We start from the raw sequence: 13016 nt of genomic DNA, 5'->3' as shown, positions 1-13016 counted from the left end.
ATGGAAGAAAAGGATAAAAAATGGAAAGGAAAAGGATTGATTGATAGTTTGTTGTTGCAAGTAAAACAACAAAGGAGAAGGGAGGAGCATGCCATCCCAACCCCCAGGCAGTACAGAGTGTGATTGTACAACTAAGGATACATGTGTAAGTAAAAGGGAAAAAGGAAAAAGGGGGAAGGGGAAACACACACACACACACACACACACACACACACACACACGCACTGTCGGCTGTAGATAAAAGGTTGTTTTCACCCTGGGATCAGACTAAGCCCGTCCGTCCAATATATTAAAGAAACTCCAAGTAACTTGCGCTCAGGAGGGCCAGCGGTCTTCCTTGCCTCGGTCCAGCGGCCACGTTCGTTTTCCCAACACGGCGAAGCTTTACGAACCGGAAAACGAAGTGGACAACGAAAAACAATGGTCGATATGTCTTAAAGAAGCAATGGGGGAAGGTTATGTAAGGTACAATAGCCCGGAAACGCCTCAAGACGCCCGGATTTATAGCGTCGGGAGCACCAGGTCGGCCATCCGCGGAAGGGTCCGGACGCGGGCTCTATCGGGCAGGCCAGACTCAGCTGGGGCTAGTGATTGGACGGCGACGCAACGAGATGGAAATTGAAAAACTTCTCCGCCAATTTTACTCTCATTATCCGCTCCATGTCCGGGAAGTCATTGGAAACCGTGGAGAAGGCCAGTAGAGTGAAAAATAAAGGAGCTGAAAAATGAACGCCTCGGGTTTCCGGCGGGGATGGAAGTGTGGGAGGCGCGGAATGGCGGCGGGTGATAAGAGGGCAGAGGAGGGGGGGGTAAGGGGTGCGTGGGTGTGTCTGTGGCAGGTGGTAGGCGGGGGAGGCTGGGTGTGGGCGCTGCTGGAGAGGGTGAGGCACAGAGGGTCATTGGCCTAAACCTAAGTGGAGTATATAATTATGTTCATGAGAAGGAAGGGAAGGAAGGGGGAGGGGATCTCATTTATGATTTTTGAAAGGAATAAATATAGATTATCTGCCGCCTCGTTACAGTTGAAGGTCACAGGTCACTGAATGAAGAAAAATAGTGTTAGATACATATTCATTGATCATTTACATATTTCAAAGCATGATTCTTCGCTTTGTAAAGACTCGCTGCAGCCGAAAAGTTAGATTCACACAATGTAAACGGTAGAGGTTATAATTAAAAGATTCCTTACTCGATACGGAGGTGAAATTGTAAACCTAAACCTTCCTAGCTATGAGGTGTAAACTCTGAGGTAATCTAAATGTGTGTAAACTATTAGGTAAACTATGTGAACTATCAGGCAAACTGTGAGATGAAAAACTATGTAACTGTAAACTATGAGGTGAACTATGTAAACTAAGAGGTAAGCTATGTAAACTATGAGATGAACTATGTAAACTAAGAGGTAAGCAATGTAAACTATGAGCTATGAAGTATAAATGTAAACGGTCGATTAGAATTACAAGATTTCTTCCTTAATTCGAAGCTACAATTCTAGATCTGAACATTCCGAGCCATGAGGTGAAGTAAACTTTTATATCTAAACCTTATTAGCTATGAGGTGGTGACATTGTATAGATCATAGTGGTGAGATCGTCTTATACTATGGGCAAGGTAGCCGTTCAGATATTAAAATTAACTAAATTACAACACCATTCTTGACTATACCTAATGACGGCGTCCACAAGATAATTTAGATACTAGATTAAGCGGTTAAGATGTAGGGAGCCGTTGTCTTGTCAACTATAGGAAAAGACCTGAAATAGCGACACACGTTTTGTAACTGACGTGTCCTGAGGTATAGTTGTACTGTCTTATCAGGTCTCTCTCTCTCTCTCTCTCTCTCTCTCTTTTTCAGACACACATGCACACACACGTTCTCACAGTTGCAAGGTTTATTCTATTACAAAAACACTGTTCGATAAGGCGAGTGTCAAGAGGATAAACTAATACAAAAATATGTCATAATAAACATCGAAAGTCTGTTGCAGTGATTGGGTGGTATTCATGACTAAGTTAGGCATAAGCTATGATACATTTTCTTTCGCATGTCGGTGGCAATGAGGAACGACAGACTTTAAACATGAGGGATGACGATGCTAAGGTGGTTGATATTATAAGACATTTTTGCTTCTCACATCAGCTATTTCTAAAGATCAAAGAGGGGGTTAGTCGGGTTCTAATGAGTGTTTCTTCAGGTTCGTGGTACAGAAGAAGACTTACACTACCACCAGGGTTATAAAACTACTCCTATAAATACCCACAACTCCTACGAAAGCCTTGTCAAATATGTGTTCTTGGGCGGTGAAATGTCTTCTAATACGACCCACGTGTAGGTGTGTTAGGCCGTAGTCGTAAAGTGGTGCCTCAGAACCTAGTGGTGGTGGAGGCTCGCTGTTGAGGCTGGGCGGGTGTAGTTTGATCAAAGTACTCTAGGAAGGCCGGCGCATCTTCCTCCGGCTTGGTGACCATCGCGTTCGCCTGTGAGTCGTCGCGCCCCAGCAGCCAGTACGTGTCCATCTCCACCTCCTGACGACGCAGGTGGAAGAAGGAGGCGGTTAAGGCAGAAGTTGGCGTGGGTTGTTATTAGGTGTTAAAGTCATAACAAAGGAGAGCTCATGGGTGACCAAAATGAAGCAACAATTAGGACACAGACTGACCGTGTCTATCTATACCTTCTGACGGCGTAGAAGGTGGAGGTGCTCTCACAAGGGCTCTTTCCAAAGGCCACAAAAGAGTAATCAAGTTCTCACGAGTGTTCTTTTATATTCATGGTGCAGAGGTCTTGGCAAACTATCACTAGGCTCATAAAACTACCCTTGGAAATACCCGTAACCTCTACCAAAGCCTTATCCAATGTGGGTGTGTAAGCCCAGAAATACTTGAGAATATGGGCCAGTGACTACGAGTGGGGAAGGGGTTCTCGTTCTCTCCCTCCCTTTACTCTTCACTCACTAACTCACGTACATTCTCTCCTTCCTTCAGTCTCACTCACTCACTTCCTCACTCTTTCACTCGCTCACCTGCCCAGTGGTCACGCGGTACTTGCTGGTCACCTGGAGGCGTCGGTGGAACTCCAGCTCGTAGCGCCCCGTCGGAGCCAAGATCTTGTGGGTTGTCTCGCTCACGTGTATCTTCATGGCTGTGGCAGAGATGGGATTCGTCAAGTTCTTTCTTTTTTTAAGGGAAAGGAGGCAGCTAAGATGCAACGACAAAAGGAGGGACCAAAAGAGACCCATCGGCTGTCCATGGTAATAATTGATGGAGCAGATGAAAGAGGGTCAACATTGAATGGAAGAATGAAGTTACTGTTTTTTTATATCTTTTGACGTGGTGATTAGTTTGACAATGTGGATCGAGACGCATCATTCGTGTATTCTCTTTTGCTTTAATGGTGTAAACTTAATTTACTTTGAAATTTGCATTTAAATCACTGGTATATTGTGAAATAATTTTGTCTTCCTTTTGTACAATTACATATATAAATTTCGTTTGAACTTGTGATACTTAGGCAATACTGAGACAATTAATTCTTCGGTTCTGTTATGTTATGCAATGCGGAAATAAATCTTTTAATGTAATTATTGTATTAGTTAGATTATACGTATATTACTAAGAAGTGCGCAAAAAATATATTCAACTAAGCTGTGATGGATTTGGATGAGATACCGAGATTATGTCACTGATAAAGACCCCCCCCCCCCCTACACACACACACACACACACACGCACACGCACACACATACACGCACACACGCACAGACAATCACACTCCCACACACCAAACACAGGCCCCCCCTCCCCCCCTCACACACGTATACTCACACTGTCCACTGCTCTCCATGAAGTGCGCCGTGGTGATGGTCTTGCCGAACATGCAGTAGCGAGGCATCTTGGTGCCCACCACGCCTGCAACACGGGAGGGCGTCAAACAAAGCTGAACATTACCCTGACAATGCCTGGGAAATTATCTGAACATGAGCAGGAAGTGTATTTAAGTATATCTGTTTATGTAGAGTTAATGATCTTCACTCTCTTGCCTCTTACAAGCGTCACCACCGACGTATGACGGAGGAAGAAAGGCCACATCAAACTTTCCTTATATGAGCGATGGGCGGAATGAGAGAAGGACCACAGTAAGCGCATGACCCTTCTCCGATCAAAGGATAACCACATTCAGATGATCAATAAAATGAGATACCGGTAGGGAGGACGCATTTAACACTCCCCCTTCAAAAATAACGCCAAAAGGAAGCTCACATTTAACTCCTTTACATTAACAGGGGAAGAAAAGAGAGGTCACCATAACTCACCGGTGACGCAGGTTCCGGAGTGCAGACCAACCCTGACCTGCAGCCTCTCGCCCTTCTTATGTATCAGCTCGAACTTGGACACCATGTCGAGAAGCTGCATCGACATCTCCGCGATTTCGGTGGCATGACGTTCCCCTGAGGTAAAAATAATAAGGTGTTGAGCTAATGTAATATACTTTTATGATGTGATGATGTTGTAATGACTCGGTAAAGTATATGGTGCGATGTAATGTATATAGTAATGGCGTAATGTGATGCAATGATGAGGTAATGTGTATTGTGTGATGTATATGGACAAGAATGTATATGGGCAGGAATGTTATATGGCTTTCGGTCTCAGTTTGTTTGCAATACTAAATACTGACCTAGTGTACTCTCTCTCTCTCTCTCTCTCTCTCTCTCTCTCTCTCTCTCTCTCTCTCTCTCTCTCTCTCTCTCTCTCTCTCTTTCTATGGACCAAAAGCCTTGCCATTCCTCTTCGGCAGCCCAGAGACCACCATGTAAGCGTCTCCAATCGTTTCCATCTTGTAGACGTCAAACTTCTCGATGCAGGAGTCAAATTGTTTGTATAGGGAATTCAGGAGCATGACGACCTGTTAGGGGAAGGGATGTGGATGAGTTTGCAAGTCAGAAAATAAAAACAAAGAAAATCCATTTGTTAGGAGATTACGGACTGGTTTGTGTCGCATGAAGCCATCGACACACCACCAACCAATCACTACAAACTGGTGGCAGCGGTGGGATAGGCGTGACGTCACATGGGTTGCCAGTTAACACAATATAGAATAATGATGTTGTAGGGGAGGAAAAAGACACGAGCCATTAGTTGTAGACAGAAGGAGGCTACGCACACCCACACTCACACATACCTGGAGCGGGCTGCATTCCGAGGATATGCGCGTGAAGCCAACGATGTCACTCAGGTAGATGGTGACCGACTCGAAGTACTCGGCCGGAACCTGAATGGACGATAAGGCAGTTTTTTTTGTATAAAGTAAAATCAGTTACAACGAAAGCTACACGTATTTCTTTTTATTATTATTGCCTAGTTATCTGCGCATATTTCTGGTACAAGCTTCATTTATCGTTTTTATTAATCTTATCTCCAATTCATTATGGCATCCTTCTTCAATTATTTGTATATCATTTACGTGTTATTTTTCGTTTTTTCTTTTCCATGCTCTTTTATTTCCATTCATTCTTGCCTTATCATCTACATAGCATTGTGGCAGCTGCTTCAATTATCTATTTTCTAATTATTGTCTTATTTTCTGCTCCTCGTTGTGGTTACCTGCTTGGACTGCTTGAGGTAGTGGGCCACGGAGCGAGGCAGCAGCTGGTACAGGAGGTTGTCGCTCTTCCGCTTCTCCTTCTTCACCTCCTTGGATTTCGCGATCAGGTCGTGGGCGTACACCTGAGAGGGAGGGAGAGGGAGGGTTAGGGTGGGTCATGTAGTTAGGTATCCAGCAATAACACTAAGAAGATTTTTTTACTGATAACTTCTATTTCCTCCTCCATCTCCATCATTCAGTCTACTTTCACCTCGCCCTACTTGTCTTTTACATAATTTTACTTCTTTTCTTTATTCACTTCCTCCTCCTCCTCCTCTTTCTCCTCCATCTTCATCTTTCAATCTTTCTTCGCCTTTCCCAACTCCTCTTTCACATCATATTCCGCCTTTTTCTTCATATATCTCCTTTTTCTCCTCTCCTCCTCTTTCCCTGTCTACAATTCTCCCCACTCCTCATTTACACATTCCTCCTTTTTCCTTCTTCTCTTCTTCCTCTATCTACATCTTCCCCCTTCCTCATTTACACCACCTTCCCTCTATTCTTCATACACCTCCTCCTCCGCCATCTACATCTTTCCTCACTAACTCACGTGGATAAGATTGGTAGCGCGGCGGACCAGCAGGATGATGATGGGCGAGATGATCAACACCAGAATCAGCACTGTTATGGCCAGGCTGTACTGATTTGCGGCCACCGACATCTCCTCCTCGATGGTATTCCTAAGAGTGGTTGTTAAAAGTCCTGTTGTGTTGCAGAGTTGAGGTTTAGTCTCGGTCTAGCACGCTCCCTTTACTGAGGTTGGTTTTAATAAGATTTTGGGAGACCTCTGACTTATCTATCGTTCAAGATTAACTGATTGGCCAACCCTGAGTCATTAATGAAGGTTTATTATCTATATAGCTTACTTAAGAGCCTATAATTAACTTAGAACTTGAACCTAAAGCACTTATGTTCCACGTGAATGTTGCTACTAACCTATTTACTATGAACGAACAATCATCCGCCTCTTTACTTCAAATCATTCACCTATTCCTCACCATTCACCAGTTACTCCTTTTTACTCAACAATAACCATCTAATATATCCCTTTACCTCTAACATCCACCTGACATTCACCTATTACTACTCTTTACTTCCAAACATCCACCCGTTACCTGCAAACCCCAACACACCTGACCTTAGCATCGGAACTCCCACCACCTGCAGCTCACCTGATGTCCCTCACCAAGTACGCCTCCACCTCCCGGATCGAGTCTATGAAGTCGGCCATCTCCTGCATGTACTTGTCGGCCATATCGATTGAGCCCTTGCGCTGCTTGTTGCCGATGATCTCGTCCCTGAGGAGACGTATGAGGAGACCTATGACAAGGGGTTACTGCCAGGCGTTGTTGGCTATTGTATTGATCACGCCAAAAAGCTTATGTTCTAGAGGCGACATAGAACTACTGCCTGTGTCTTATTCATTTGTTTGTGCAGCTCTTTGGCTTGTAAGAGCTACCAATATTAAGCTTACGTTGATTAAGCGGCCGTTGACGCAGTTTGCTAAGAGGCCTGTCTCCCTTGTAAGGCCAAATGCCCTGCCCTCCAACCTCACCTGTATCTGACTTCCGATTCCCCGATGGTGACAATCTTTTTCTCGTAGAGGAGGTGTCGGGCCAGCGCGGAGAGGGAGCGGGTCTGGTTGAGCCAATGCCACGCCAGCGAGTTTGACTCCACCCAGTTCAGGTAGCTTGACTGGTCCAGCTTGCCTGCACGAACACAAAGCAATGAAACCAGATTAAAAACTCAAAGCAATCAGTGAAGAAGTCGACAAGTTACATTAAAAAGTACTATTTGCATGAGTGTGTGCATGGAGGTATAATAAAAAGTACCCTGTCCCAACTACTACTACTCGTGCTCCTGCTACTGCTAATTGCTACTGGTACTGTTGCTTGTAGTTATCATTCTTCGCTTTACTAACCCTTGAGGAAGAAGGCCGCGCCGTATACCAAGCTGATGCCAAACTGTTCCTCGCTCTTCATGATATTCTGGTACGAGAGTAGAGTTCTGCAACAAAAACAAGAAGTGGCGAGGAGTGAAGAGATTGAAGTGACAGTTTCCAGCTATGAAAAACATTTATCAATGAGTTTCGTAACGCTCTCCCAATGACTGCAATGTAGGCTGCATCTCATAGCATAGCATATTATATAACTACAACTATCCGGTTCGAAACAGTGCTCTATACCATCATTCTGTATCATCCTTCTCTTCCTACCTCCAGAGCAGAGACGCGTCCGCCTGATTGATGGTGTTCGAGAGCGCCTTCAGCAGGAGTCTGTTGGCGTTGTTGTACCACGACACCACCTTCGTCACCTGCGTCTCCAGCGGGTTGATGGAGTCCCTGGCAGGCGAAACACGGATGGATACTGATTATGTTCTATTCAGTACACATACGATATATATTTTGTTTTGACTGTTGGGTTTACGCGGAGTCTAAATGATAAATAATGAGTTTTGAATTAGAATTTGAATGTTAGGATTAGCTAGAATTAGTTATGACATGTATGAAGGATAGGAGCGCAGGAGGAAGTGACTGAAAGAAAATGGGGCGTGTTCTCTTCAGCAAGAAAGTTATATCTTTAACATATTATCGTCAAAATGAGTGTCCCGTTTACCAGGATCATAAATACGAGACATGCAATAAAGTTTAAGATGATTAAAATGATAATGGCAGATGAAGGCAATAAAAATAATCTGTAGGTTTCTCTTTATGACGGGAAAGGGGAAAACGACAGCAAAACACACAGAAAAACAACAACATACACACAAAAAACATACACACAAAACACTTACACACAGAAAAGAAACACACACAAAATAACATACACAGAAAACCCCCCCATACATACACAAAAATCAGCTCACCACGCAACATACAGCTCGTGAAAACAATTATCAAAAGACTCATCAAGTACTAACTAACGGAATCCCGGGCACTACCTCGATGCTGAACTTCCTGCTTGTCGTGTTCCGGTTATTCCGTCCTATCATGTGTCGAGGGATAAGAAGCTTACTCTCCTGATGCCGGTGATGTGATGGTCTCCGAGCGGCTCCTGCGTGACTGCTGACTCGGGACTTATTGGCGAAGTATTGACCGAGAGGGATTTCATGAGGGGCAAGGACTTATGTGGACGTTTCTCTGATTTGCTTACTGCTAGACTTGATTAGGACTTTAGCTTCTACTCTGTTTTCTCTTCTTCTATGGTTTATTCAGTATTGGCAGCGAGGAGTCTCATTTTCAAAGGATTTCATGTGGGGTAAAGAATTATATGGACATTTCTTTGATGCGATTCCTTTTAGACCTGGTTGGGACATTTGCCTTCTCCTTTCCTTTCTTTTTCTCTCTTGTGGTTTCAGTTCCTTAAGTATTGGCTGCGAGGAGTCTCATTTTTAAGGGATTTCATGCGGGGTAAAGAATTATATGGACATTTCTTTGATTCGATTCCTTTTAGACCTGGTTGGGACATTTGCCTTCTCCTTTCCTTTCTTTTTCTTTCTTGTGGTTTCAGTTCCCTTAGTATTGGCAAAGAGGAGTCTCATTTTTAAGGGATTTCATGTGGGGAAAAGAATTATATGGACATTTCTTTGATTCGATTCCTTTTAGACTTGGTTGGGACATTTGCCTTCTCCTTTCCTTTCTTTTTCTCTCTTGTGGTTTCGGTCCTTTAGTATTTGCAAAGAGGAGTCTCATTTTTAAGGGATTTCATGTGGAGCAAAGACTTGTGTGGGCGGAAAAGCGTAATAAAACCAGGTAGAAATGAAATCCCGACAACAACAACAGACACGAGAAAAATAGAAAACACTAACCCCAATTCCACCTCAACCCATCCAAGTGGTCAAGAGCAGCTCACCTGAAGTCCTGGAGTCTGATCTGGAATCGAACCCGGGACTTGAAAAACATTGATCCGGGCAGGCCGGTTTGGTACACCTTGGGCCACTGCCGCATACTCTCGATCACGAAGTTGGTCCGGTCGTAGACGTTGGTTATGTTCATCCTTGAGGGGAGAAGCGAGTCATTTCAGAGCCAGGAGTTAGTTAGTGGCTTTTTAGGTCTATACTCTCTAAGGTCATTCCAGAGAGCCAATAGGTAGTGTCTTTTAAGGGCTATAATCTCTAAGGTCATTCGAGAGAGACAATAGGTCTGTCAATGTCTAAGGAAACAGAATGTAATGCTCAAGACGTCAGAAGTACTTTGTTGATCAGTGTATCAAAGTTATATCGTAAGGGGGTCATTTTCAATAACTAGTCTGCGCTCTCCTCCCCTCAGCAGCAAGCTCAAGGCACGCAGCATGGACCAATCCTCCAAGACACGCTGGACCTACCTGAGCGTTCTGGAGGCGTTGGACAGGATGTAGTAGCCCACTTCGGTCCTCTCTAGTTGAAGGGCACGCAGGAGCTCTCCGACCTGCACGGCATCCTGCACCTTTTGTTGGAGAGAAAAAAATTGCAAGGATGAGGAAAGTCACTCTGTGGAAACCAGTTTGCTACGACAGGGTAAGAAAATAAGAAAATCATTAGATAATATTGACTAACACACCTGCAAAGCGATGCTGTTGACGTTGCCTTGGTTTTTCATGGCACTTGACATGGCAATACCGTTCTGGGTGATGAGAGCCACGATAGGGATGAAGGGGAGCACCAGCATCTGTCACGAAGAAAAAAAAGTGTTATACCGAAGCTTTGGAGCCGTTTCTAAATTACGAAATAGGATAAAGGTGAATATTTAGACTCTGGGTATATGTGGCCCAGCTTAATATTGCACTTATTTTCTTAGTTACTCATATGGACATCTGTTCTACTCTCTGTTCGTCAGCTGTACCTTAAAAAAAATCTGGAATGATAAAAGTACCAGAAAATGTACATCTATCCAACTGTTCATCAGGAAAGACAGGTTTAACTTACTCCATTGCTTTCTATCGGTCACTACAGCTTAAACATTGCACGTATGCCATAGATATCCATCCATACATTTATTACTCTATTCCTCAGCCGTTCATACCTTCCAAAAAAAAACCCAGGACGAACCCCCACAGAACTGTCCATCAAGAACCATCAAGAAAGACTGGTTTAGCTCACCCCACTGTCTTCTATCGGTTACTACAGCCACGTCTACTTCGGGTCTACTTATCCGATGGTCCAGGGAGGGAGGGAGGGACGGACCTGCACCAGATGGATGACTCGGCCGCGGCTGGACATGGGGTTAAAGTAGAGCCACCCGACACGCACCGACACCAGCGTGATCTCCAGGGAGTTGCCCGACGCCCCTGACAAGTCGTCCATCTCCTCCTCTTCCATGGCTGCTGATTTTTTTTTCTTTTTTTTTGAGGCTGCTGCAGGAGGAGGAGGAGGAGGAGGAGGAGGAGGAGGAGGAGGAGGAGGAGGAGAGAAAAAAATGATACTGTTAACCATTTGTGTTTTATTCATTACTGCTTATTCCTTATACTAATCAATGTTTTCTTACCACTGTATTTCAGTTTTTTCGTTAGTGGTGGTTAAGTTAGTGGCGTTAAGTTAGTGGCGTTAAGTTAGTGAGGGTTAAGTAAGTGGGGGTTAAGTTAGTGGGGGTTAAGTTAATGGTGGTTAAATTAGTGGGGGTTAAATTAGTGGTGGTTAAGTTAGTGGGGGTTAAGTTAGTGGTGGTTAAGTTAGTGGGGGTTAAGTTAGTGGGGGTTAAGTTAGTGGGGGTTAAGTTAGTGGGGGTTAAGTTGACCTGACTGTAGTCAGGCCATTACTCTGGTCAAGCTAAGGCCTCCAGAGACAGGTCAGGTCATTTAGATGTCAGGTGAGGAGCACTCAGGAAACAATACAACATCACCCTGCCTGGTCAAACTCTTTCGCCTCTGCCTGTCAACATCTACCTTTCCTTCTTGCTGGAAGTATGCCTTCATACAGCCTGTACCTAAGAAGGGTGACCGCTCCAATCCCTCAAACTACCGTCCTATTGCTTTACTTTCTTGTCTATCTAAAGCTTTTGAATCAATCCTTAACCGGAAGATTCAAAAGCACCTTTCCACTTCTGACCTTCTATCTGATCGCCAGTATGGGTTCCGCAAGGGGCGTTCTACTGGTGATCTCCTAGCCTTCTTAACTGACTCTTGGTCATCCTCTCTTAGCCGTTTCGGTGAAACCTTTGCTATTGCGCTGGACATATCAAAAGCTTTTGATAGGGTCTGGCACAAATCTTTGCTTTCTAAACTACCCTCCTACGGTTTCTATCCTTCTCTCTGTACCTTTATCTCCAGTTTCCTTTCTGACCGTTCTATTTCTGCCGTGGTAGACGGTCACTGTTTTTCCCCTAAATCTATTAACAGTGGTGTCCCACAGGGTTCTGTCCTATCTCCCACTCTTTTTCTGTTGTTCATTGATGATCTTCTTTCCAAAACGAACTGTCCTATCCATTCCTACGCCGATGATTCCACTCTGCATTATTCAACTTCTTTTAATAGAAGACCCACCCTTCAGGAACTTAACGACTCAAGGCTGGAGGCTGCAGAACGCTTAGCCTCAGACCTTACTATTATTTCCGATTGGGGCAAGAAGAACCTGGTGTCCTTCAACGCCTCAAAAACACAGTTTCTCCACCTATCCACTCGACACAATCTTCCAAACAACTATCCCCTATTCTTTGACAACACCCAGCTATCACCTTCCTCAACACTAAACATCCTCGGTCTATCCTTAACTCAAAATCTCAACTGGAAACTTCATATCTCATCTCTTACTAAATCAGCTTCCTCGAGGCTGGGCGTTCTGTACCGTCTCCGCCAGTTCTTCTCCCCTGCACAGTTGCTGTCCATATACAGGGGCCTTGTCCGCCCTCGTATGGAGTATGCATCTCATGTGTGGGGGCTCCACTCACAGCTCTTCTGGACAGAGTGAGGCAAGGCTCTTCGTCTCATCAGCTCTCATCCTCATAGTGATAGTCTTCTACCTCTAAAATTCCGCCGCAATGTTGCCTCTCTCTATCTTCTATCGATATTTCCACGCTGACTGCTCTTCTGAACTTGCTAACTGCATGCCTCCCCCCCTCCCGCGGCCCCGCTGCACTCGACTTTCTACTCATGCTCATCCCTATACTGTCCAAACCCCTTATGCAAGAGTTAACCAGCATCTTCACTCTTTCATCCCTCACGCTGGTAAACTCTGGAACAATCTTCCTTCATCTGTATTTCCTCCTGCCTACGACTTGAACTCTTTCAAGAGGAGGGTATCAGGACACCTCTCCTCCCGAAACTGACCTATCTTTCGGCCACCTCTTTGGATTCTTTTTAGAAGCAGCGAGTAGCGGGCTTTTTTTTTATTAATGTTTACTTTTTTGTGCCCTTGAGCTGTCTCCTTTGCTGTAAAAAAAAAAAAAAAAAAAAAAGACGAGGTC

At 44.5% G+C, this 13016-nt stretch overlaps 1 protein-coding gene across 2 annotated transcripts in view; it reads right to left on the bottom strand.

Moving 5' to 3' along the window:
- Positions 1–1056: 1056 nt before the first annotated feature.
- Positions 1057–13016, bottom strand: part of LOC126985755 (receptor-type guanylate cyclase gcy-3-like) — a 14733-nt gene continuing 2773 nt past the window's right edge. Inside the window, exons 2-17 of one of the 2 annotated variants that reach the window (XM_050841041.1) lie at positions 10802–10968; positions 10179–10286; positions 9964–10064; positions 9493–9636; positions 7857–7982; positions 7563–7648; positions 7197–7350; positions 6814–6939; positions 6192–6321; positions 5602–5724; positions 5180–5269; positions 4780–4903; positions 4311–4445; positions 3823–3906; positions 3021–3139; positions 1057–2526 (exon numbers count right to left, since the gene is read on the bottom strand). In XM_050841041.1, coding sequence (XP_050696998.1) covers positions 2365–2526; positions 3021–3139; positions 3823–3906; positions 4311–4445; positions 4780–4903; positions 5180–5269; positions 5602–5724; positions 6192–6321; positions 6814–6939; positions 7197–7350; positions 7563–7648; positions 7857–7982; positions 9493–9636; positions 9964–10064; positions 10179–10286; positions 10802–10936 — 1947 coding nt within the window. In that variant the 5' untranslated portion in view covers positions 10937–10968 and the 3' untranslated portion in view covers positions 1057–2364. Of the gene's footprint in view, positions 2527–3020; positions 3140–3822; positions 3907–4310; positions 4446–4779; positions 4904–5179; positions 5270–5601; positions 5725–6191; positions 6322–6813; positions 6940–7196; positions 7351–7562; positions 7649–7856; positions 7983–9492; positions 9637–9963; positions 10065–10178; positions 10287–10801; positions 10972–13016 lie in introns of both variants that reach the window. The other variant, XM_050841031.1, reaches the window with a different exon arrangement.

Source organism: Eriocheir sinensis, chromosome 5 (genome assembly GCF_024679095.1).
Source record: "Eriocheir sinensis breed Jianghai 21 chromosome 5, ASM2467909v1, whole genome shotgun sequence".
In the NCBI taxonomy this organism is placed as follows: Eukaryota; Metazoa; Arthropoda; class Malacostraca; order Decapoda; family Varunidae; genus Eriocheir; species Eriocheir sinensis.
Note: the sequence above shows the minus strand (reverse complement) of the source record. Positions and strands in the feature narration are given on the sequence as shown.